General features: G+C 47.4%; 1 protein-coding gene across 4 annotated transcripts in view; it reads left to right on the top strand.

The window, feature by feature from the left end:
- The first annotated feature begins 1,899 nt into the window (after positions 1-1,899).
- The window catches only part of LOC118218754 (peroxisome proliferator-activated receptor alpha-like), a 30,018-nt gene continuing 5,340 nt past the window's right edge, over positions 1,900-26,577 (top strand). Inside the window, exons 1-4 of one of the 4 annotated variants that reach the window (XM_035401407.1) lie at positions 1,900-2,038; positions 18,835-19,084; positions 19,833-19,990; positions 24,540-24,678. In XM_035401407.1, coding sequence (XP_035257298.1) covers positions 18,877-19,084; positions 19,833-19,990; positions 24,540-24,678 — 505 coding nt within the window. In that variant the 5' untranslated portion in view covers positions 1,900-2,038; positions 18,835-18,876. Of the gene's footprint in view, positions 2,039-7,762; positions 8,906-17,054; positions 17,346-17,521; positions 17,628-18,834; positions 19,085-19,832; positions 19,991-24,539; positions 24,679-26,577 lie in introns of those variants that run through there. The other 3 variants (XM_035401406.1, XM_035401408.1, XM_035401409.1) reach the window with 3 other exon arrangements.

Genomic DNA, 26,577 nt, shown 5'->3' with positions numbered 1-26,577 from the left:
TGTTACCTAATGCATCAGCTCCAGGGATTGACTCTCTCTCTCACTGTCTTTCTCACATTGTCTCTCTCTCTCATTCTCTCTCTCTTTCTCTCAGTCTCTCTCATTCTCTTTTTCTCACTCTCTCGCTCTCTCATTCTCTCTCTCTCTCGTGCACTTGTGGGAAGTCATACCTCCTGTATAGAGTGGCAGGTGTAGGAACAGGGGAGCTCGTGAAATGAGCGTCACGCTGGCCTGAGATTAAAGGAACCGTGCGTCTGTATGCAGAACGTGGCCCTGAGTCACGGGACAGCTACTGTAGAGTATTGTGCTGTCACTCAAACCCCCAGTGAGAGTCCATCTCACTGCTGCACGTCCTGCTGACCACAGAGGGACAAGTGGGAGCAACACCAGCATGCAGCAATGTAATGCACTGCTGATGGTAGTTACTGCTCACTGATGCTAAATGCTTTGTAAATATTTGTGCGGAGTGCTAAGTGCCACAGCCAAGGCTGCATTGCCTGAATAAGATGTGAAAAATCTGGAAGATATTCTGCATATAGGTTCAAAAATGTACGTTTGGGATGCAAGTAGTGCTGTCATGTGTTTACGTGCAGTGTATCTTAATGTCGCACGTTCGTGTGCGTGTGTGTTGGAATCACAGTTGGCTGCATTGGATGTCTTGGGAGAGCCGTGCTTTCTTTTGAAGACAGCATTGTATTAGTCACCTTTGTGGGAGCCCCCCCCCCCCCCCCCCCCCCCCAGTCTGAGGTAAACCACAGTCCAGCCCCCCCACAAATGAGTCAGTCAGTCCTGACCACAGCCCCTCACTCAAAACCACAGCGTGAGCTGGCTCGTGTGTGTGTGTGTGTGTGTGTGAGAATTTCTTTGTATGTAATTTCTTTCTCACTCATCTGTGTGACGAACGCGTCCATAGCATTTTACACACACCCTACTGCTCTTGGCACAAAGCAGTTAATTATACTTTTTTCTTCCAATTAATAGTTCTGTTGGCAAAGTAAATATCAGAGTGGATTGATGTCTTTTCTGCTCTTAAGTGCTGATTTTCTTGTCTGAGGTTTTTTCTGACGGGAGCTGCATTAGCCACAGAAACTGCTGTTGGCGTCTTAGTTCAAGGATATTCTCTATTCTGTGCATTTTAAAAAGAGCTATTATTAAAAGGTTTTCTAATGGCCTTCCTAGAGAGGAAAATAGGGTTTTCACAGGCTGTTCTCTGCTGAAGGTGACTGGGATTACACTAGTAATGGGTGTGTGCTGAGGTGCTCTGTGTGAACTTGGGCAAGCGGGGCAGAGAGACCCAAGGGGTGGCATCTGATCCCCATGTTGTCTGGCCAGCCATGCTGTAAACGGGGAGGGGGGGGGGGGACCCCGTGAATAATGTATGGAGGGAATCGGGGGAGTTGGGCGGTGACAATGGGCCCCCCCTCGCTGCCCGCCATCCGCAGCGCTAACCAGCTGTGATGGATGTTTCAGCGCAGAGTCGTGCCAGCTGAACGGAGGGGTCCCTCTCCCAGCTCTCCTCGCTGCCAGGGGGGGTGCGGGGGGTGACCACGGTGCCCCAAACTGCAGCTCTCTCCCTGTCAGAGCTGGGTCCTGCAAAAAAGGGGCCTGGCATCTCCGCCCAGCCTCTGCAGGGATAGCCCACGACAATCTGTTCGATTTTTAGCGCCCTTGGGGAAAAAAAAATCACCTGACACCTGTCTGAGCATTCAGTAATATGTGCTGTGTTGTCTGTTTGTCAGACAGTACTGTTCACTGGCAGTTCCCCCTCATGCTCATGTTTGTTGCTCCCTGTCCTTCTTTCAGATGGAGCTTACCTGTGAGGTGACAGCCAGAGGGCTGCTGGCCCTTACCTGTGTGCAGTCACGGTGTAGAGGAAATGCCCTTTACCTGGTAAGAGCGGTAAGGAGGGGGAATCAGACCCTGGCCTTTCCTCTGCGCCCCGCACCTTGGCGGCAGCAGTGGCTGGCGGTGGACTGGTTCGCGACCTTCCATAAAGGTCGTGTGAGGGTCCCGTCCCCCAGGCGATGGCGGAGGCTGCGTAAGCTGGATAAGTCTCTCTCTCAGGCTGTCTGTGTGTGTGTGTTTGTGTGCGATTCTTTCCCCCCCCCCCCCCCCCCCCCCCCCCCCCCCCCCCCCCCCCCCCCCCCCCCCCCCGCCAGAACCAGAACCCGCGGCTGACGACCGGCAGTGGAGCAGCGGAATGGAAAAAGACTGTCCTTTGGGGTGAGGTAGTAGGTTGTATAGTTTTAGGGTCACGCCCTTCCTGTCAGATAACTATACAACTTACTGTCTTTCCTGAAGTGGCTGTAACGTCTTCGCCGGGGAAGACCTGGAGAGGCCTCCGCTGCTCGGTGCTCAGCGCTAACGGCTCGTAGCTTAGCACTGCCTGCCCACGCTGGCGGCAAATGTGAAATGCAAGCTCTAATTCTGCGTCTCTTCTCTTTGTTTTCTTTGGTCATATCGGACACGTTGGGACAAAATGGGGGCCGGTGGGTTTCGGAGTCGTATCGTCCTCTGAAGAGTCCCGTTAAGCCCTCCCCTCCTCCTCCTCCTCCTCCTCCTCCCTCTGTTGATGTTCACACAGGCTGAGGTAGTAGGTTGTGTGGTTTCAGGGTAGTGATTTTGCCCCATCAGGAGATAACTATACAATCTACTGCCTTCCCTGAAGGGCAGCAGTACAGCAGGAGACCCCCGGGATCGCACTCGCGTTCCTGAAGGGGGAGGGGGTCGCATTTTCACACACAAAAAGAAGAGCTTCTCATCGGGGGCTTCGTTCGCCGTGGCCGTCACGCGCGCGTTCTTCCTGCCTCTTCCCAGGGGTTATGGGAGGAGTTAAGCGCCAGTCTGTTCGCCCGTCTTGCGCTCCGTCCTCTGCGTGCATCGTCTTGCTTTGGTGCGCTTTTGGAAGTACCTCTGTGAATGTTTTAATATTATTAGCAGTGAAACTTTTAGATCAATAAAAATATAAAAATGTGTTTCGTTGGTGTTGTCTGCTTATTTCCATTTGTCGTCACTGGTGTGTTTTAACTTATCTCTCTAATAGGAATACGAAGCAGTACAAAACCGGATTTCCGCTGTTTGCGTTTGCTGTTCTGTTTGTTTTATTTGTTTTTGTGTGCTTGTGTGTATAGCTCCGTGTCTTTGGTGTCTGTGTAGATTTGAGTGTGTGCGTGTGTGTGTGTGCGCGTGTGTGTTTTATATGTTCTTTTATAATGTTTTTTATTGGCGTCTGTGGAGCTAAGGTGCAAGGCATCACAGCCGGCCTGGTGCAGATAAAGTGTAGCGTAAATAAAACATGCGCATCACTTCAAACGGCCATTAAGCAATGTTCACTTCCCTGCTACACGGCTGCTGGGGAGAGCCAGCGGCCAGGGCAGCTTTCACAGGCTCCTTTTCCACTGCTGCAATATTTATGACCGTTGGCTGGCACACAGAGTGGCACATGGGGCAGTGCATGGAGTCTGGAGACTGGCTGGAGGAGGCTCTTACAGCTCAATGGAGTCTGGGGGGTGTGTGTGTGTGTGTGTGTGTGTCTGTGTGTGTGTGTTTGGGTGCCTGTGTGTGGATGCGTTCTTGTGCGTGTGGATGTCTGTCTGTGTGGATGTGTGTGTGTGCGTGTGTGAGTGCGTATGCGTGTGTGTGCATGTCTGTGAGCGTGTGTGTCTTTGTGCTTTTGTGTGTGTGTGTGTGCGTTTACCCGGGCATCGTCTCTGCGCCACACACTGTCAGACAAAGGGAGTCCAGTTTAAATAGGGAGCACTGGACGCTCCCCGATTCAGGTCAGTTTCACGGATGTGGATTTCCCTCCTGGTCTCTTCATATGCCCGGCCAACGTGGGGGGGGTGGTTTTGGGGGGGGAACGTTCCCTCCGAGCGTGACCGCCCCTCTCCCTGTGTGAATGGCCGTGCCGTGCCTGTACCTGACTGAAGCCAGCGGCCCTGCCAACCGCATTCTCCTCACACCAGCGTCACAGGCCCGGCCTTCGGCTCCAAGTCACACCTCCTCCTCTGCTCCTCGTTCAGGGATACCCCCCGTCCCCTCGTCCCCTCGTCCCGTGTCCGCTCTCTGAATCTTAATGTTGATGGGATCAGCGGCCTTTCCTTTCCCACTGGGTACCAACCCCCCAAAAGTGCCTCTTTAATATGACTGGAGTTTATATACGGAGTTGGACAAGGCTTGCGAAACAGCGTAGAATAGATTATGTGGAGTCTTAAGGAACAGAATCTATGGTTCCTTCTGGAAGGCTACGTCTGAACTGGGGCAGAACAGCGTGGCGGCTGGTCCTGACGAGTCCCTGCCAGTCAGCATATTGAGCCGGCAGGTCTTGGCTTTGGAGAGGGGAGCGGGCGAGCTGAATATTAATGGAGATGAAACAATTCGCCAGTGTGCGGAGAGATCCAAGCCGTCCGCGAGACACAGACTTCGCCCTCCGTCTGAGGGGGAGGGGTCACAAGACAATGAGGGCTTTGTTTACTTATTAAAATATGTTCTCTTTTCGTTGTCTTTGTTTTGTTTTGCGAGAGCGTGTCCCGGAGACGAGAGAGGGTAGCTGTAAAACTATACCGGCGCGAAACGCACGCCCTCGCACACACTTAGACGAAACGCACTGCAGACTCACTGCGTCACACACAGCACAGTGACACCCTGATTTGCCCTCTTCGTCTCTGAACACAGTGAACACAGGAGTGTTAACTGCTTTAAGATAAACCGGCATCTCCACTTAAAACAGTATTACCGTTTCGACCTCACAAAACTCACTTTTAAAGTCTGATTTTAGCTGCGATTGAGACAAACTTTTTCCGGTACAATAAGCAAGATTATTTGAATTCATAAAGGAGGTTTGATCGCCACCTAGTGGATTTTACTAAAGTACACAGAGAAAAAATTGTCCAGTGAACTGAAATGATAAAAATTTATGAATGGTGTTAGTTATGGCATAGGTTAGATTTAATATGATTAAAATGTATATTTTTAATTAAAGAATTGAGTCCTTTCAGACAGTGTTAAAGTTTTCATCAACCATATATTCAAAGACTACATGTGTATACTGAGGGACGAATCTGCCTCTGGGGTTTCTTCTGTGAGGAATTGCGGTTTAAAAATACTGTAATTTAGGGTTCGCTATCTTGCGATGGGAGTGAATTACAGGGTTCTAAGTGACATTTTTGTAAATAATAAAATAAGAAAAATACAGATTTTGTATTTATCATTCTTTTACATGCATGTGATTTTACAAAAAAATTTGAAAAGTTTCTAATCTGGGTTTAATTCCATTTCTAGGAAGTTCTAAGTGCTAAAACCAAAGAACTGCCAAGAACTTTAAAGCTCTATCTCAAAACTGTAGAAATGGCAGACTGAACCCTGCAATTCCCTTATGATACACTTCAGTCTTTTAAATTTGCTTTTAATTAAACTTTTGAATGTCATCAGGGAGAAAAACAGTATCTTATGTGATATATCTTGTGTGTGTGTGTTCAGGAAACATCCTGGACTTCTTTGAGGAAGTTACAAAATAGTTGACTCAGAGGTGGTTGACTCAGACCAGACTTGGGGTATTATGGACTTCATAACCACATAAGAGACTCATTGTTAAAATGAAGCCAGTATGAGTTGCAGGGGCTATGTCAGAGTGGGTTTAAATGTGGCTTCAAGGGAAAGTCTTTGGATGCTTAAGTGTGAATGGAATTCCTTTGGGCATTGCTTGTGGCTTAAGACACTGATTGCGTTATCCAGTAGATTGAATCGGACCCTAACATCTCCTGTGGGAAATGTGTCCACCTGCTTTTCATCAGCAGGTGGAGCTAGAGGATGTTTTACCAGTTAATACCAAAATGTATTTAAATAGTTTTGGATATCCGGTTGAATGCTTTTGTAAGAATAGCAGAAATTTAGTTTAATGCTCAAGTGAATGTATTAGGCTACATACATGGCAGCTGAATAAAGATGCAGATTTTTATACTGTAGTTGTAAACACCTACATTTTTAGTATACAGCTTTAATAACTGAAGGCTATGGTTTTTTCATTTCATTTTTGTGTGGTGTATATAAGTTCCGTATGGAGCCTCTATTGAACAGCATGCAGTGTTCCATTTGTCAAACGAGCTCACCTGTCACACTGCTCGGACCCAGCCAGTGTTCAGTTTAGGAAGGTCTGACCTACCCAGCTGACACAGGGCATTCTCACAATGCTGCTGCAATGTAGTTCCAATGCTATAACAGTGACAAAACATTCAAGTAACATAACATTTTTTATTTTATTTTATTTTTTTAGTTATCTGGGTAGTTTCTGACTGAGCTGACTGGGCAAAGCCTCATTTGGAATTTTACAGGGACGTGCGTTTTGCAGGTCTTGTGTCTCATTGTAAGTTTGCCTGTCGATCTGGATGGAAGCTTCTGCTAAATGCGTGAGTCGTAGTGTTGAGCTGTGCGTTCAGTCTGCTCCGCTACGCTCAAGCTATAATCAGAGATCAGACTGGATTATCCCCGTAGGTGAGTCATCATAATTCTAGAGTATAACAGTGATGACTGACTTGTTTTTTTGTTGTTTTTATTTATTTACTTATTCCTAGTTGTCTAATTCACTTGTTGAAAATTGTATGGTTAGCAGCATTGCATGTGTAGGAAAGTCATGCAGCCCCTCTGGTATAATCACATCACTTTTACCTCATTATGAGCAGAGTTTAAGTGCTTATTTTTAGAGGAGTTGAAGGAAAATATTGAGTGTCCGGCAGATTGTGAAATGATTCCTGGATGAGGCTTCATTAGAGGGAGTCTCTTTTTCCCCCCTCCTGGGAACATTGTGCAACTTTTTACATCTTTGCCGTTTTATTTTCTGTGACCTCCGAAACTGTGCAGTGCTGCTATTGCGACTGAGTTTGGAGGGGGGTCCAGGGAAGGCTGGGCGCTGGGCGCTGGGGGGGGGGGGGAGGGGGCGGGGGGTTCGCTGCCCCCATCACGGGGTGCATTGAGTGATATGCTGGCCCGGGCCCTGGGGGGGTCCCGTACCAGGCTCAGGACCAAGGCTAAAGCACTTGAGCCCTGGGTGCACCCTGCGGGGGGGGTCTGTGGGAATTAAAGGAAGCGGTACTGTACTGATGCAATGGCTGACCACTCAGGCCCTGGTGTGGACCTTTTGAGCCCAATACAAAACCGTGTGCATCAGCCTCTCGTATGAAACCCAAAACATTACATTTTTTTTTTTTCTCTCTTTGTTTTGTAATCCCAGGCCTCTTGCAATGTTGTAAATCTTTTCTTCAAATATGCAACAGCTCCATGTGAGTAGGGTGCAGAAACAGAGCAATAATGATAGATCTGTTTTTAAACACGTTTATGCAAGTTGCAAAATGGCAGTTTAGAATAATGGCTGTTGCAAAATGATTAGCAAAGCAGGGATTTGCTCTTATTGATTCTCAATATTTCCTCACAGATTCGTCGCAGAGCCAGTATTAACACACGAGCTCTGACCAGACATCTAATGAACCCATCCAGATCAGACTGGTTTTATCAAAAGCAGATGTTCATCTGCTACTGCACACACATTATTTCATCTAATGAATCTGGTACCTCCACCAACATATGTATAAAGAAATTACTGATTTTTCATATTTTTTATTATAAATACATAGATGTGCCTGTATATAACAGAAAAATATCATACCCACCAATGTGGTTAATTTCTTGTCAATGCACTTATCTCAAATTTGGGCGTAGTGTTCCCAAAAATGCACTTTTTTTTTTTTTGGTCTAATTCAGACTTATTAAACGGAAGAGTTTGTGGCATAAACTGTGTGGCGGCATCGGAATCCGTTCTCATAACACGCTTCTTATTGGAATTCCCTCAGGGTAGTCTGTCTGTCATGTTCAAAGAACACAACTGTTCACGGTAAGGACCAGTTACTTCAGGGACATTCCATACCTGTTAATCTTTTTGCCACGAGCTCAGGTTTGTAAAGAGAATTGCACCTGGGGACACCTGTTCAAAATGTAATTAAATCCCCCCCCCAACCCTAAATCCCTGATAATTGGGCTTTGTCCGATAGAATGTTCTTGGTGTCAGGTGTTAGATACTGCAAATTGTGTACAATTCTGCAAAACACTGCAGGTTATACACATTTTAGTGTTGCTACTGTTCTTACAATTTGCTCCTCAAATTCGCAAACAGATTTTTGGATAGATTCTGATGAAATACACCATTTAAAAATATTTTGTTGATTTTTTTGGCTTTTGGTATTTTGAGTGTTATGGATTATTGAAGTTGTGGATGCTAGAATTTCCAGACGTCCTATGTCTGTTTTTGATATTGTTTGATTTTGTTAAGGGGGGGCATAGACTACTGTATTTCAGTGAACTGCTCAGGGGTTATAGTAATAAAAAATAACAGCAACAACGGTAATACTATTGACAAACATAACATGAGCATTCGTATATCAAAAGCGTTACTATGCCAGCCTCCACACACTTTGTGGAAAGAGCCGATAGTTGCGCGTGCCTATTACTTAACTGTGAACTAGATTGGTTTGCTTATATAATTTCAGGCAATTATTTTGGGGTGCCGAGTTTCCATGACTTTGCGTTGAAAAGTAGGCAGCTATTGGGGGTACATTTCCTTGTCAGTGTGTCCTGCTCAAGTGAAAGCGGCTTTTTATTCGCTAAAATCATAGGTGTGTCAGTAGGTGTGTGCGCTCGTTTTTCAGACTGTCACTCATGTCGTCATTTCCGACGTGCATGGATTGCTTGCTGGCTGAGGAGTGTAGGATTTTGACAGCAGCAGTGCCGCGGACACGAACGAGGCCGTGTGTGAGGGGGCTATATTTTGTCGTCCCTGCCGATCAGCGCGTTGACAGTCTCCCGGCCAACTGCGACTCCTGAGGATATGGCGACTTCGGACCGGGAAACCCAATGTAAGGTAGGTTCCTCGACTGTAAACGACATTATTTGTAGCGATTGCTTCGGATTCTAAGTGAAACTTGGGTGAATTAATTTATGACCGGTGAAAACGCTTTGATATCATGTATCCTCTCTTAGTTTGCCAGTGTTCAATGTCAAAGTGAAACAATTACTAGGCAGGGCATCCACGTTCGGGTTTTTTGCGCACAGCCGTCTTGTTTTAAAGATTTTGCTTGTAACTCAGCTTTGCATCCAACAGATAATTTCTGTGTGGACAAACTCTTGATAGGTCGCTGAAAGTTTTGAATTATTGTTCTGATGGTTGCTTTTCTGCTTTTTTTTCCTCCTATAAAAGTATTTCCCTCGTAGGCTACAATTTCTAGGCACACATGTTAATGCCGAAAACCGTTCACCATAAGTGAAGCGCGCTATACTAGCTGGTAGAGAGAGAGAGATTACGCTTTTTTTGTTCTTGCAGCTTTGTCTGCTTGAAACATTCATCTATACCTATGCGCAAGGATGTTTATAAACTTCACTGACTAAAGTTAAGAGTTGCTTAACTGTACCGCTAGTACATTAATTAATTGCATTTGTAGTTATGTTCTTTTATGTAGCCTGCAGCATTGAATTGGCATTGTGCAGTGTTGCACCGCGGTGCTACACTGACAACATGCCTGACCTGTCAGTGTATGCGAGCTTTGAGGGCAGGGTTGAAGTTAGGTTAGAACACTTGAAGAAAACGCTGCGCGCTTGTCAATGAGTTGAAGGCGACTGCCTCTTCCTTCCTTGATGAACATTGCGCATTAAAATGTATTATTTCTGTGGAATGCGTTATTTTATGTTATTAATAACAAATCAAAAAGATGCTGTGTTCTGTAATTATCAGGCCAGCCTATCACGTGTTTGTTCTTGTTACACCTCCATCAAATATTGAGTCAAGTGTGAGCATTTCTTTACTGGGAATTCTGCACTAAATCTTGTAGAAATTGTGAAAATGAACTAATGAGTCAAAATGTTTATAAAATATTAATTTTACATACTCATTAAATGAAGGCTTCCTCTTTATCCATTGTTTTTTTTTATCATTCTTATAAACTCAAGATAATTTATTGCTTCTGTAATCAGTCAAATATCCTATTTCTGTGTTGCTTTTGAAATCTGTAACTTATTTTACACAGCACTTGTCAAGTAAGTGTATTCAAAGTTTCACTGTAATGGTACAGTAAAAATGTATGCTAATACAGAATAAAGAAACGTTTTAAAAGCAAGACAAAAAGAAAATGTAGTGTAACAGCAGTCATTTTAAATCTTGGCACAGAACAGGACCAGCATACTGTTTTAGGGCAGGGCATTCCACAGTCTTGATGTCCAGCACGTTGGAAGCTGTGTCACCCTCAGTCTTTAAATGTGATCTGAGCATGCTCAGAACACACTTCTCCAATGACCTCAGACAGACCTGAGGGTTATAGCGGGTGAGAACCACGTTCGGTGGTTGCTTTGGAATACCACATTTCCTGGCTTTTCTGTTGGCTTTAATACTGCATGTAAAATACATATTTTACATACATACATAGAATACTTCTTTATCCCCATGGGGACATTTGTAGAATTTATATGACTTGGCTATTGGGGACCTGTATAAACTCTGTATGAGGTGATTTAACATTTAACATTTTACTGTGTGTCACTGTCTGTGGCTGTTTTGGTTGTTGGTCAGTAGTGAGTGTCCGTGATGTCTGTGTCGCGTAGCGCTAATCTTATCTCTCTGGCCGGTGCTGTGTTGGAGGTCGTGAGGTTTGCGTGTGCTGGCATTCTGCAGGACTTCAGGGGAGTTGTGTGGGGGGGGGATGGAATTGAGCCCCCACCTTGCAGAGTGAAACGCGGCCTCCAGGGTCAGTTTGTAGCATAGCGATGGACATGTGTATGGCGCAGTGTGTTAAGATCATAGCCAATTCAACTCTTGGTTCCCTGCCTTACCTCAAGTTTTTGATGCCCTGTCCTGTGGGTTTTCCTGTCCAATGGGATTCCCTTTTCTATCAGATGCCCTGTCAAATAGGATCTCCTGTCTTATGACGGGTTCTGGTCTCTGCAGTTCTTGAATGCTGTCTTGCTTGATTTTTTTCTGGAAGCTACAGCCATGTGATCTTTAGTTTTGTAGTTAATTCAGGTTGTCCTTCACCTGTTTGGAGTGCAGTAGTTCATTTTTTTTTGCTGCACAATGAAAAGGTCTGAAAAAACAAGACTCAATATTTTCAGTTATTGAATAAACAAAAGTCAGCTTTCCACATATGTGTATTGCATTGACTTTGGAGTTTACGTAACCTCTTCCTACATGAGCCATGTTAATTGATTCTCCATACCATCCTGATTATGTTGACGTGGAATTTGACATGAGTTCAAGGTCTGACCAGTGCTCTGCCTATGTTATGTCACGTGAGTCGTCTCCTGTGCAGACACTCATGATTTCATACGTACAGCTGCTTTGCTGTTTGTTTCAGGTGCGATTTGGTCTGAACATAACACAGAATCCTGTATGTTCACAAGAGTTGTGTGTGTGTGCATGCAATAGTTCTGTATGTGCAGACAGGAGTTCTGTGTGTAAGTGCTGTCTTTTTTTGAAGCAATCAAAGACATGACCTTTATTGTTTTGGAAAGTCCTCTTGTAGTGTTCGCGTTTGGTTTTCTCCTGGTGTCCCACTTTAGTTCTCTTCCCTCAGCTCTCACTCTGTGTTGTTTAAGCAAAAAAGCAAAACTTATGTGTCTTTGTCTCTGGCCTTAAATACCATGTTTTAGAAAACCTCAAAAAACTACTAGACTGAAGGAAAGGGGGAAAAAAAGAAAAGAAATTGTCAGCATTTAGCCTGTGTCAGTGTGGGGTGGAAAGGACTGCTGAGCTGGTCGTGTCACAGGTGCTGCAGTCGGGGGTGCCGTGTACACAGGGGGGGACTTTAAGACTATTCAGGGGCCCTCAGAAATGGTTTTGTAATTGTGCAGGAATGGGCCGGGGCTGGTGGAGCCCAATGTGAGTGTTTCATTGGGCCCAAAATCCCTGGCAGCACCCCTAGTTGCAGTTATGCTTCCCCTATTTATCCTGCTCTCCTGGGCCCATGTCCACAAAGCAGTTAAATGCAGCAGCCCTGATCTGGGGTCAGTTTAGTTGTTTCGTTCATAGTGGATAAGGTTAGACTACGGAGCGGGGAGAAATCCTAGATCAGTACGCCTTCTCCCAGAGGTGTTTTAAATGTGGCAGTTGGTGACAGTTGGAGCAGATGAGGCAGAGGTGTTTACATCCCTGGCAGTCCTTAGACATTTAGAATCAGCGGCATTCTGAAACGGAACACTCTCCTGAGCGCAGCACCTCTGTCCTTTGTGATGCCATGTCTCCCGTTCGTCCTCCAGCTCTTTCAGTCTTTGGACTTTTTGGCTTGTGAATTAAAGGTTGTTACTTTGCCCCCCCTTCACACGTAGAGGGGAACGTGTGTCCTTTTGAACTTCGTCCCTCAGAAATGCAGGAATATTGACTGATTTTGGGTCAGATAACACTGTTTGGGATCCAGGGGAGGACGTTTCTGTTTTTGTTTTTCTTTTTTTCTCGCTGACCTTTAGCATCTCTCTTTCTGCTGTGTGGCTGTGAGTTCACCTAAAATCTGAAGGCTGCTGTTCTCCTAACTCCTTACTTTTTGTCTTATTTTGTCTGACATGAGAGAAGGGGCTGGCTTCTTTCGGGTTTTGAAAGGAGAAAGTGTAAAGATGCAGAAGGAAGATGGAATTTATTACAAACTACCGGTCGAATTTCAATCAGTTGTTCATAATTTGAACTGGACATTCCGGTCCAAAACCAGGAATCTGGAAACTCTCCCGGGCGCATAGGAAAGGCAACCCTTCTACCCGTTGCCATGGTTGGCCGACTAGGCCTTTGATGGGTTTGTGTTTGTGAGATGGCAGTGATTCTCAACTCTCTGTGATAGATTTGCTGATAGTTCATCACCTCTTCTTTGTAGCAGCAGTGTTTACACGCTGTGAAGTAGATCAGTGAAGATAAAGGGTGCTTTAGGGAAATGTGCCGTAGAGATGTCTCAGGACTGCTGGCAAGATAGAAAGTGGTCTGTAAACGGTAAATAAGGAACGGATTTGGTGCCTCTCCCGTACCTGGCCTTAGGAAATGTTCTCTTCCAGTTCTAACCGATTTTTAAAAAACGCTTTTACCGTGTTGAAGAGTAGGTTATTTGGAACACTTTGTATTACCAGCAGTGATTGTTACGTCAGCGTTGGAACGTTCAGGTAAGAACATTCTGATCACGTTATTTGTGATCTCACACATTAATGGGTAAATATTCAGAATGAACTGGGGAGGGGTTTGGTCTCCTGTAGAGCAACCATAAGAGGTGAGGAGGCGATGTGGAAACAGGGCTCTTCAGCCCTGACGCAGAGAATTGTCTTGCAAGCTGTCGCTCCCTCTTCAGTGTGCATTGTCCGGTTGTGCAGTACAGTCAGTGCCGGTGCATTTGTCTGTCAGACTGATCACAGAGAGGCTGTGATAGAGGTCAGTACACACACACACACACACACACACACACACACACTCATCTCTGAGTTTACAAAACATAGTCCGCAGAAGAGCTCTTTTCTGTGTCAGTAAACCAATCAAAATAAAACAAAAGATGGTGACAGCACCGCCCACATGGAGAGGGGGTGTGGGTGTGTGTACTGTACCAACTCCCCATATTTAGAAACCATTACTCATTTCTCCCTTTATTTACTTCACTTTTTCTTTTTTTTGTGGGGGATTTTTTTTCTGGCTCGCTGACTCTTAAAGCAGAAATGTGTTGTGGAGCAGGAATATGAGGACCAGGAAGTGAAGAGAAAAGGGGAAAAACAAGTACAGGAGGAGGTGAATCGCATGACCGCACCAAGCTCCTTCTCAGTCCCACTTTCGTTCCCCTCCCACAATGCCCTGGGCTACAGGGCAGTACTGTCCTCCAGCCTGACCCGTACGTCCCCACCCCCCCCAACCACCCACCCCACAGACACGTAGGCTGGCTTGGCAGGCGATTTGGGGGAGTTCCGAGCCCAATGTCACACCGGAACACTGTAACCGGACCCTCACAGCTGTTTAATAGTAGGATGCACTGCTGCAGTACAGCGTGTCCTTGTTGTGGATTTGCTCAAGACATTATGTTGAGTACCGTAAAGTATAGGCTATTTTTTTCTAATTCAATATATGGCTACGCTGTGTATGCTTTTTAGTCTTTTGTCTTGTGTTTTTATTGTTGTGATGAATGGTTTTGTGTTAGAGCCCCAGGAAGACTAGCAGCGGCCAAGGCGTCTGTTACTGTGGATCCTAATAGAACAGTAAGACAATGTGCTACATGCTTGTCTGGGGTTTGGCATTATGTAGCCATAGCATTTAGCAGATGCTCATATGCAGTGCAACTCATTGCAAAAAGCCCATGATGCCTTTAAATGCTTTCATATGATGCCTTTAAATGCTTTCATATGATGACACTAATATCCTGATGAGCTGTAAGCTCCTAGAGTAGGTAGTTAAGGTGTCTTTACACTGGATGTTCAGTTGCAAACCTGTGGCCCTCTGATGCTGCCCCCTTGGCGCGAGACGAGGTGTGTAATACTTGGATCTAAAGTTCCCTTGTGAGCAAATAACCCGCTCGTGATTGAATTCATACAATGGGATTTAACTTGAATTATCTGGGGCGAGCACAGCTCCGCAAGGTCACTTTTGTGGCAGCATTAGCCTCATGCTAATATTCATATGCACCCGGGTGAGCATCTGTATGACAGTATTCCAGTGCATCACGGTGTTCAGTTCTCCATCGTTTCCTTTTGTAAATATGTCGGTCTGTGTTAGACCCTCCCCGATTATTGTGATCTTGGGCCTCGCTTTGATCGACAAAGCTGTTGCCGAGGTACACGCTTGACCTGAAACTAACTTCACTTGTAGGCAAAACTGAGTTACTTTAAAATGAACCAACTATTCTGAATGTGTATTTAAAAAATAATTTAAGGAACTAAAAAAGATGTGGAAAGCTTGAAAGCTTTTTACAGGAAGTGAAAGTAGCTTCAAAGCATTAAGCCGGGATTGAAAACCCACGGGCTTGAAATCTCATGAAGGAGCAGAACTGGCTCAAAGGGATCGCCTGAACACAGCTGTTTAAACTCTGTTCTGATCGGCGTTAAGTGATGCAAAAACGCTGGATGTGATTGCTGCTGTTTCACCTTCTGAAATGTACAGTTTGGCCCAAATGGAGCGGAGCGTTGTGTAACGAGTTTTAGCTTCCAAACTTGATTTGGAAATGGGGCTGGTGATCCCCGCCAAGTTTGAGCAATGGATCAAGGACACTCGCAAGAAAACAGTGGACTTTGAGCCGGTGGCTCCCAAGAGTCCAGCGGTAAAAGCCCTGCTGCCATCCAGGTGTGTCCCTTCACTGCCCAGCTGTTGTACTTTGATGAACTTCCATTATTGAATTGCATCAGCTGCCCAACTGCCATCGTCCTTTCATATTCAAAAGTGTGGTGCTACCAATGGCAGCTCGGATCTTAAATAATTACTTGCGTCTGCAATACGCACCTCTTCCCTAGAACAGAAAAAACAATAAAAATGTAGTTTTCAAGCTGTTTGCAATGTTTCCGTTACACAAACGGGAATTGCGCCTGCTCCAAAAAGCGAACAAGTCCCATGAAATGTACGTTTGCCAGTTTGTTCTTCGCAATGAAGTAGGCGCCCCCAAGGGCCATGGTGGGGGGGTGGGGGTGCAGAGTCTCCCAATCAGCTGCAGCATCAATAACTTTTATACTCTATAACTGTGATGCTATTACTGATTTAAAAAAAATAATTATTCAGAATTGAATGCTGGTGGAAACGCAGCAAGTGTGCATTAAGCTTTGGGCTGAGACGCAGTGCCGTGTTACAGATGAACTCCGAGGCGCGCCCTCCCCTCTCTCTCCGCCGCGCTGCAGCTAATCCCCAGCATGCTCTTTGGCCTGTAAACACGGCAGTAAAAAAGGTGTGTAGGTGGCCTGGGTGTGTGGGCAGACGGCGATAAGACCCCACTCTGCTGTTTGAGCAGCAGGTACGGTAAACACGCCATCATGAAAGAAGCGCCTGACGGCAAACAGAGCGGGGGGGGGGCGCCTCCCTCACCCACATGCGGGGAGCACGTGATTCTCTCAGCCCACCGTCTGGGAGCAGAGAGTCTGCCCAACGCCGCGGCCCTCCGAGATTCCAGCTCGAGAACCCCTGTTGGACTTTGTTTTAATTGGCCTGTTTGAAGGGGTTTCAACCTTTTCTGACCCAGGGACCTTCCATCCCGGCAGGAAGGAATCCAAGGGACCCCCCCATCACAAGATAAAAAGGGTTACATTTAAAAAGGCTTTTGTATAGCCAGATATTTTCTCAAATCTGTGTATAGTCATTGTGTATCAAGTCTGACCCAGGTGCCCTCTACAGTACCTTCAAGGACCCCCAGGGGTGTGCGGACTCCCTGCTGAACTACCCAGGGGGGCGTTTGGTGTTGAGTTACGCGGAACACGCTGCCGGAATGCCAAATCCGCCTCGCACGCGCTCCGATGGCCGCTGGCTGGGCCGACCGGTCAGCGGTGATGACGCATGACTTCACACGGAGGCGGGCATAAAGAGGCTGCTTTTGACCAGCACGAGACCTGTGGAAAAAGCCGAATTTAGCGCCTGTGCTAGGTGGCGCGTGCGGGCCCTTCTGGGAGAAGCGCTTTGGTGGGACGAGCCGGATTGGGCACGGGGCCCTGGTGACATTGAGCGCCCTTTTGCGCCGCATGTCCCCATGCGCAGGGGGCATAACATGGCCACACACACACCAATGCACACACACACACTCACACACCACAACACACACACACCATGACGCACGCACGCACGCACGCACGCACACGGGAGCTCAGCGGCCTCAGGGTGCAGCGCCCTGCAGGGCTGTCGACTGAACCCGTTTGCCCTCTCTCCGAAGCCTCTGCCCTTTGTCCCAAAAACCTCCTGTCCTGTCCCGTCCAGCCCCGCCCACCACTGTTTGGCTCTGCTGGAGTCCCGAGGAGGGAGGGCGAACTGTTTTTCTTCCCCCCCCCCCCCCCCCCCCCCCCCCCCGGCGATGATGATGATGATGATGGCAGAAGCTGGACAGTGCTGTCCCTTCTGAAGGGCTTAAGGGCACAGCGGTGCCGTGGCGTGTGGTGAATGCACCGCAGCACGCTTTTCCACCGTACGTCACACACATACGCGTGTCCTACGTCAGCCGATTGGGAATTTTTGCTCATTTTGTCGCTCGTACGTGGTGTTCTTGGGTCTGATCGAATTATGCCCTCATACCCCGCAGTTGCTACCCTTCGGTAATGGACATTTTCAATACTGAAGTTTCAAGTGTCTTCAAACCGTGAATAGGCGGAAAATTTTCAAATGCAGGTACTTCGCTGTGCAGGTAAGCTGTGCATTTATTTCACCCAGATCTACTTACTTGTTAGGTAAATACTTCCATGTTTTTGTGCATATTAATGTGCATTTGTGCGTGTGCCGGTCAGTGTTGTGTTCTGATGATCTAATGGTGTCCTCCCACCTCGCTCTGGAACCCGGGCCCAGCTGTATGTCCTGCTCCGGGCTGCGCTGTCCCAGCAGGTCAGCCTCAGCTGGACACACTTATAATCCGCCTCATCTGGATTAATAATTAAAAATATCTGGGGTAAAAGGCGGTTGGTGATTTGAGGTGAGGTTTTCACTGTTTTCATCGTGTATTGAGCAAATCTTCTGGTGGGGCAGGACTCGTTAAGTACCGCAGGCACACTAGGCTGCAGGACATTGAGGAAACTGGTATTTCAAGGCCTCTTTATTCCTTAATTACGTGTATCAGCATTGAAACAACTTGTTTATTAGCTATAAATACTGCTGTTAGCTGTCCTTGCTTTAGCCAGCAATACCATACAGGCCTTTCTACAGCTCACTTGCTATAGCTAACCACTTAGCTGACAGTGCTTTGCTATAGCTAACTACTCAGCTTACAGTACTTTAGCCAGCAGGCTAATAACGGTAAGACAAGCCTAGCATGTGGTGTGTATGTGTGTGTGCGTGTGTGTGACAACTCCAGCCAGCCTTCCCACCCACCCAATAATCGTGCCGTCCCACATTCCCGCCCCCACCCCACCCCCCCCCTTGTTTGAGGGGCGGAGCTCTGGAGGTCTCGGGTCTCAGGGAGAGGGGCGCTTGTTTTGTCATCAGATACGGGCCCAGGCTACGCACTCCCCTGGTGACCCAGAACAGCTTGTGTCCCCTGAAAGTAGTAGCGCCGATGTTGCCGCTCGCGCACGGAAACCTCGTGCGTGCGTATGTGTGTTTGTTTGTTTACTAAACGAGCAAAAACCAGCAGTCGCGGCCATGATGCAGGGCATCGGCGTAGGACCTCAGGCATTACGAAGCGATCGCCATCCTCCATGTTGCGGATCTGTGGCTGGTGTCTTCAGGTGCTGTGCAGTTGTGCTCAGGGCCCGAGGCTGAGGGTCACAGACTGATGGGAGGAGAGGAGAGGGTGGGACTCTGCTTTGGGAGCAGCTGTTGTTAAACCATATTAATAAAGTGTTCAGGAAGTTGACTCTGTCCACAAACCACCTGAGCCTGCATCCTGTTCTATATTAAATACGGTTAATGCCAGACCATTTAAGCCACCTTTGATCAGTGTTTGTGATATCATTGCACACAATACTTGTAATAGTACATTGTGGTTTCGTAAAATATTCATTCAGAGTGGATATGAGTAATGGGACAAACTCTCTCTCCCCCCATTCTTTCCTTTCCATTCTTTCCTTTTCTCATGCTCGCTCTCTTTCATTCTCATGTATGTTTGCTTGCTCTCTCATTCTCTCTCTCACTCATTCACATGCTTACTTTCTCGCTCTCTCTCTCTCATGCTCTCTCTGCAGTCGCGTAACTGATTCAGATCCAGGAGGTCCCTGTGCAGCACCATGGTAGACATGCAGAGTCAGTTCGGGCCCCCGTCCCCCCTGGAGGACTCTGTCCTGGGCAGTCCGCTCTGCGGGGACCTCATCGGGGGCATGGACGACCTGCAGGACATCTCTCAGTCCATGGAGGACGACGGCATCGGCTCCTTCGACCTGCCCGGGTATCAGTCCTCCAGCTTCGGCTCAGGGTCCGACAGCTCCAACTTATTTGGTACTTCCTCCTGGAAACTCTCTCTCACACACACACACACACACACACACTATTACAGGCAGTCTATATGAGAGCTGATGCCCTATGTTTGGTTGGCCTCGGGATAAACTGACATGTATGCCTTGTGGGCTTGTCGAAGGAGGTTTCTGCTTGTTGTGAAATGGCGGGTTTCTTGACCCCGTCTCTTGGAGTGTCTTTCACTTCTATCAAAGTGCTTGGCTTTGCCAGCCAATGACAGACAGGCCCCACTTAACCTTTAAGCTTTACCCTTCAGCCACAAGGCTGTAGCAAAGCTTACCGGTATTGCTACTTCAGTGGACATACCTGACCCATGTCTTTACACCTGGAGGCCCGTCTGTCTTTGTGGATGCACAGCCTTTGCATTCCTGGACAAATATTTGCAACAGCAGGAAAACAATTGTTAACGTGATGTATCTGAAGGCAGCTGTGAGAATGTTAATGTGAAGTTATGCAATTCCTATCTGTGATGCATTAAGGAATTGCTCAATTCACTGCTGGTTTAACGTAAGTCTCAGCTTCATGGCTAAGCCTAGTCCCAGTGAGGACCTATACCAACAGAAGGCAGTGACTTAGTGGTAGAAGCTCACACCCTGAGAAACGTGTGATGGATTACAGTGCCGCAATTCATACAATATATCCACAATTGTTTTGTTGACTATGCAGTGCTGTATCTGTGTTCATGTATTAATGCACGGTGTGTGTGTGTGTGTGTGTGCTTGTTGTAAAGATGCCCCCACCCCAGCCTCCAGCCCGTCCTCGGGGATATTCGGCGCTGTTGCTGGCCAGGAGGAGGTCACCTCCACCTCCCTGAACCTGGAGTGCCGGGTGTGCGCGGACCGGGCATCGGGGTACCACTACGGGGTGCACGCCTGCGAGGGCTGCAAGGTGAGCACGGCACTGCCCTGCTACCCTTCAGCAGGGCACTTAAATAAATACCCCGCTGTTTGGACCGGCTATAGTAGTGCTTCCCAACCCTGCTCCTGGAGATCTGCCATCCTGTAGGTTTTCATTTCAACTGTAATCTGGCACTGCTGACTCCACTAATTAGCAGCTCAGTGAGACCTCTCTGTTGAATGAGATGTGCTTTATTAGGTTTGGAGTGAAAACCTGGATGGTAGATCTCCAGGAATGGGATTGGGAGCCACTGGTTTATGTGCATAACAAAAAAAAAAAAAGAAAAAGTCAGCGGTGTAAGTTACTGAGTAGCTGAGGCCAGGACAGAATGTCGATTACTCTAGCTGCAATGCATTGTGGGTAGAGCCTGAGTGGGATCAGAGTGTGGTTGTATAAAGTTCTGCCACTCAGGGCACCTCTGTGTCGCCTGGCAGCTTCTGTGTAATGATGTAAGTTATATGGCCGGTCACCTGACACATCTGATGCTGGGGCTATTTTAGCCTCCCACATAATCCTGCAGGGGTTTTATGCACAACCAGTGTTACATGCGTGAGGGATTTTCCAAAACAAAGATGTAACTATGAATAATGCGGGGGCGAGGGGGGTTGTTTTAATAACTAAATATTTACCACATTGATTCTGGTCTGACTTAACCACAGTGAGGGGAAAAAATGACATGCATTCCTCAGTTTTTCTTCTGCTATCTTTGACAGATTCTCTTACTGTTTTACTTGTTTTCTTGGATGAATGGCAGCCACGATCCCTCCTTTGGTGTTGGGTTGAAAAGAGGCATTGTACTCAGGAATGATCAGCAACAGTTTCTCATATTACACATTGTTCTTGTGCTCTGAGGAACAAGAATTCATTGGTACTTTTCCTAGGAATTATTGGCTGGCGTTAAGCGCTTCTTGCTTTTGGTGGTGGTATTTAGCTGCCTGTTAGGAACACTGATTGGAGACCTTGCCAGTGGGTTGCAAGTTTTAACCTGTGGTGCTGTAGCACTGCTCTGTCTCTAGGTAACCTGAATGGCTTCTATTTATAAATGCTTTGACTTTATTGTCCTCAGTGAACATGTACTTTCCAACAGCTCTTCAAAGACCTTAATGGGTCTTTGGCCCTTTTGATTTTGTAAGACATACTGTATTATTCAACAATGCTTATCAAAAATTTCAACCAGATTTGGCCGGACTGTTTGGGGTGTGGAGAACGGAGGATGTCCCTAAACCTTTGTCAGACTCCAGTCTAATGATAAACTGCATATGGTGCCAAGCAAGTTATAACCATGGCTGTGCTGTTAACCAGGTGGATATCATTGCACACTATGTGTAATGGAACATTTCTTGTAGTCACTCGTGTGTTTTCCATGATATTCAAATTGCATCAGATACAGCAGTAATACCACTGTATAATGAAGAAAGCAGATTTCATATAGGATCTAAGTGTAATATTGACTGGACTGAGGAATTGGTAAAATGTAGTAGTCTGTTCGACGCAGCCTACAGCCTGTCATGTGCGTTTGGAATATGCTGGAGGCTGTATGTACAGTTAAGAGCAGGCATTATTGCTCAGTACAGTGTTATGATTGTTTTACAGTGGATAAATCTGATCGGATTCCGGTTATGAAAGACAGATTTTGGATTAGGCAACAACGAGAGGCCATGGCATATGGTGCCAGGAAGGGGAGTGCTGCAGTTGTTTCACTGGCTGTTCCCCCCCCCCCCCCCTTACTCTCACTGTCCTCTTTCTAATCCGTCCCATGCCCCGGATATGACTACAGCCAGACCCTCTGTGGTGGTTGCGCGATCGTGGCTTTAACTGATTTCCGCAATGGGTAAAAGCTCTTACAACATGGAAGTCTGGCTAGAGTTTTCCGATTTATTAGCTGTGATCGGTGATGTGTCTTTCATGTTTTTTGTTTTATTGTTTTCTTCTGTGGTGGTGAGGGGGGACTTTGGGGGGGGGGGGGGGGTGTATTGGCTTGTCCTGGAAAAGCATCTCAGCGTTTGGTGTGGCTCTTGTCTGAGGATTAACACACACTGGCCATGCTTAATATTTTACTCCTGCATCTGCTGCACGCTCTCATCACGGTGCTGCCTGGTGTTCCGGGGTCAGGACTGACTGTACCTGAGTCCGTTTGGAGATACGGACGGACGGACAGAGGGAGGGAGGGAGGGAGAAAGTGGGAGCATAGGAATAGATCACCCTGTACAGGTTAGCTATGTGGGCTTGAGCCAGAATCTCGACTAGCCAATGACAGGGCTAATCCCAACTCCATGTTTTGTCCACGGACGGGGAGGACGATGCCTGACTTGCAGTGAACTAGTGATGAACTCGGTGACTTGCCCCCATGAACATCAACAACATTGAAGTGCATTGGGAACACCCTTGAGATCCGATTGCTTTGTCCTCCAGGGGAAATGGACCGGCCACAATTATATTCGGCATAATGCCCTTGGCAACAGGAATTTTAAAGTCATCTTGTGCTCTCTCTCTCCCTGTCTGTCTCGTCAAATGGACTTATGTCCAACTAAAACCTGATGTTGAGGTATATCCTTTGACCTTTGTAATTACATTGAGTGAAATCTTATCTACGTTAAATTTTTTTTTAAACCACAGGTAGCCTAACCATTTAAAAGCATCATAAAACTGCACCAGAACTACAGGAAGAACTCAGTGCAACTAGAGAGAAACCAGTTCCCCTGACTACTTTGTAACCGCGACTACGATCACCCTGAGGTTTAAAGTTTGTTTTTGTTTTTTTCTTCTTAAAGCTTGAATGACATTGCTGTGGCATCCGAGTTTTGCATCGCTCAGGATTGCAGGAGAGTGCGGCGTGTTTCTGACATCTTCGACTCGTACTCTGCACCTGAGAGAGGTTCTGTTATAATAAGCTGAGGCACGTGCACCGTTCTGAAGGTGGCACCAGCCTACCCGTGCTTTTGTTTCCACTGTAAGGCTGTGAGAGGTGATCACAGCCGTGGAGGAGCGGGAGCTGAAAGGTGCGGTCTGTAAGCCCACAGCAGGTGTGTGCGCTGTGCGCTCTCTGGCCCTACTTTGAGCTCATTTTCCTGGACACGTGCGGGGACAACATGTACAAATTACTGGAGGTGTAGGATTCCGGGAACAGGTGTGCTGCGTCGCTGACTACGTGTGCGTTCACACGTGTACACACACACACACACACACACACAGACACAGACAGACAGACAGACAGACACACACGCACACCTGTCACTATAGCAGTTTGACATAACCCTGGCACCTGGTCTGTGGATATCACACATTTGACCATGTATTTTCCTGCTGCATCTACTAACACAGCATCAGCCAAGCAGAAACCTGAACCTCGGTCAAGTCCATCTTTGTGTCTGCGAGAATAGTGCAGCACTAGGTCAGCATGCAAGAACTTACAACGCCCCCTGCAGGTCTGGGGAGGCGGTGAGTTTTTGCTGTTTCTCCCTCTTAGTGATGAGCTTTGTGGTGCACACTCCCCCAGTAGGGGGTTGTCAGCTAGTCTGCTGTCTTTATGCACAGAGTAATGTCCTTCCTTCAGTCTTACTCTGCAGATACAGAGTAATGTCTCAACCTCACTCTCACTCCAAAGCACAGCAATGCCCCAACTTCAGCTCAGAGCCCTGTCCTCAGACTGACGTTACTGAATGCGGAGAGCCGCTAATATTTGAACTGTGTCCCACTTTGCAAAGATGCAACCCTTCTGCACTGAGAGAGCAGCGTCAATAAATCAGCCCTGGGCCTGTTGAGCGGAATGTTCCGGTGGATCCCGGAGGCTTTGCTTGTGCTAATAAGTATTTTGTAACCGTGAGGAAACACACTGGGACAAACGATTATGATCTTAACCCGTTAAGGTGTAATATCTCATGTGTGATTAGAATGTTCTTCACTGCTGGTAACTGAAAGCAGTCTCTCCATCTACCGGCATATCCTTTGTGATCATTCTAATGTGCGGGTCCTAGTGACGAGACTGTGTTGCGGCTGAATGGTGAGTTTGCGGTGGGGCAATACTGTAGCTGTCGGTGACACATCAGTGCTATACGTGTGTTGTGTTTATGATGATGTCACAGTGTTCTGAATCTGAGCCAGCGGGGGCCCCCCCCCGTATGTGTATGGTAATCTGATGACCTCAGGGACATTCCATACATTACATACATGAAGCTCACTGCCCCCGCTGTCCAGCCACTCAGTACACGTGTTGCGTATGCATTATCAGCATCTTCTGAATGGACGGGCTGGACAGGCTAAATGACTGTAATGTAATGTGAAACCCCCATTTTTTTGTTGAAGTGGCTTCAGTGGTCTGTCTTGGGGTGTCGTAGTGTGCCGGGGGGGGGGGGGGGGGCGTGGAACTGACTACCCAGTGCCCCGGGGTGGGGGGGGATGGGCTGGACTGGGCTCAAAAGATCTGGACTAAAACATTTGCTTTGGTCTACAACTTTAAGGGTGCAGAGACTGCATTTGCACTGGGCCCAGAATTGTGTGCTACACCCCTGACCGACCTCACTGCTAAAACTCCCCCTCACAGGGCTTCTTCAGGAGGACCATCCGGCTCAAGCTGAAGTACGGCCGGTGCAAGCTCAGCTGCAAGATCCAGAAGAAGAACCGCAACAAGTGCCAGTACTGCCGCTTCCAGAAGTGCCTCTCCGTGGGGATGTCCCACAACGGTGAGCCCTGGGCCGCCTGCGCGCTCTCCAGCCAGCTCCACTGTGTCTGTGTGACCCAGCGGTTACCAGGAGACAAGGCACAGGTCCACGGGTCTGGCCTTGACGCAATGTTGCCAAATATTCCTCAGTAACTAGGCAGCTATAAATAGTAAGGGATGGTGGATCATAAACTGCTTTTTTGTGTTTTGTGGAAGAATGATGTTATTTCAGGTTAAACTGAGAGTTCAGTTAGGATTTAGGACTTAAGATATAGATACAATTACATTATTATCAATAAGTTCACATCACCTCTGACATTCAACATTTTCAATAAATAAAGTTGCAGGTTCCTAGGAGTCAATAAAATGTTTTTTTTTTTTCCTCTCCCTCCCGGTCAGTTGGCTTTAAGTGAAAGGCCTGTTTTGTTATTGCTTCTGTATCTGATGATTGTTTGAATAACTGTTTGAGAAACGCCTGGCAAACCCGCTCACCCTGTCCACGTGGACAGACACCAACAGGTTAACGCTGGACCCTGGGTCCACGCGAGGGTCATGTGACCGGCTTTAGCTATCCCGGGTTCTTTTGCTCACTGTGTTCCACCGAGAGAGGTCGCAGCCGTGGCGACCGGGCAACTGTCACCACGGTGACAAAGGAGTGCGGGCGCTGAGGTCAGGGAGTGAACCCTGTGAACCCGGTGGCAGTGTCTGGGGTGGCGCGTGCCCTTAGGAAGAGCGGTGCCCTGAGGCAGCGCCAGCGGGGGTTAGCTCATCCCAGAGGAATGAGCTGCAGCACTGAGCACAAACACACAAGAGAGGGGGAGGGTCCAATACAAACCCCTCCTCTTACACCAGTCTCCTCACCCTCTGCTCCCGCACCTACGGCCATGCAGGGTACGCACATTTTTACAGGCATTTTACAGAAGAGATTTTATTTGTTCACTGGTTTTCATTTATTTTTTTAAGGTTGAAAAGGCTTTATCATTAAAGTTGATTTCAATGTCTTCTGCCTTTTTTATTTTTTTGGCAGTGGCAGTGGTTTCTCCCTCCCGTGCCGTTGTACACGTTATCCTTTTGATAAGGGGCAAGTACGCATGCGATTCGCTGTCCAGCGCTGTTCTGTTTGTCTATCTGCATTTGTGTAAACTTACTGCATCGCTTGGTGACCGTTGGTCTGGGTCAGTTCTTCCACCCCAACCCTACCCCCCACCCTCATGGTGAAGTGGAACAAGACCAGGTTAAAACCTAGTATATGGCTGGACCTAACACACGTGATCCGGCCGACCAATGGTGTGACTTCGTAACTCAGCTGACCAATGGTGTGACTTCGTAACTCAGCTGACCAATGGTGTAACTTCATCACTCACTCAGTCACAGACATTCGCGTTTGTAGGGCTGGCCAAAAATAGGAAGTGGGAAGAGAACGGTGGAGGTGTTGGTTTGGAGGGGGGGGGGTGTTATTGGTGGAAAAGTGCCCCATTGCTGTAAGGAGTTGTGAAGTGCCGGCACATTGCGGCGTCTGGGTGTGTACAGTAGGAAGGGGGTGTGGCCAGATCGGCGGGTGTCATCTCTGTCTGAAGCCATCAGAGCATGAGGAATGGTTGATATGGAAACGGGACATTCTGCACAAGCTGTCCTCAGTCTCGAAACTCCACAGAGCCCACGTCGTTAGCCCTGTCAGTTCAACTTTGGTGGGGTGGGGGGGTTGGTTGGTCGCGTCCTCAAACACATCGCTGAAATGTTCGCATGCGCTTCTCGTTCGGTGGCATGTTGCCAGCGAGCTTCGGTTCCATTCTGTCACACTGACCTCAGGCTGAGATTCAGCGCTGCGAGTTGGAGCCAGCGTGGACTGACTAAACGTTTTCAAAAAAAGCTTTTTGGTTTTTGTTGATTGTTGGCTCTGCACAGCTCAGAGGGTTTTAAC

Source organism: Anguilla anguilla, chromosome 19, assembly GCF_013347855.1.
Source record: "Anguilla anguilla isolate fAngAng1 chromosome 19, fAngAng1.pri, whole genome shotgun sequence".
Lineage (NCBI taxonomy): Eukaryota > Metazoa > Chordata > Actinopteri > Anguilliformes > Anguillidae > Anguilla > Anguilla anguilla.
Note: the sequence above shows the minus strand (reverse complement) of the source record. Positions and strands in the feature narration are given on the sequence as shown.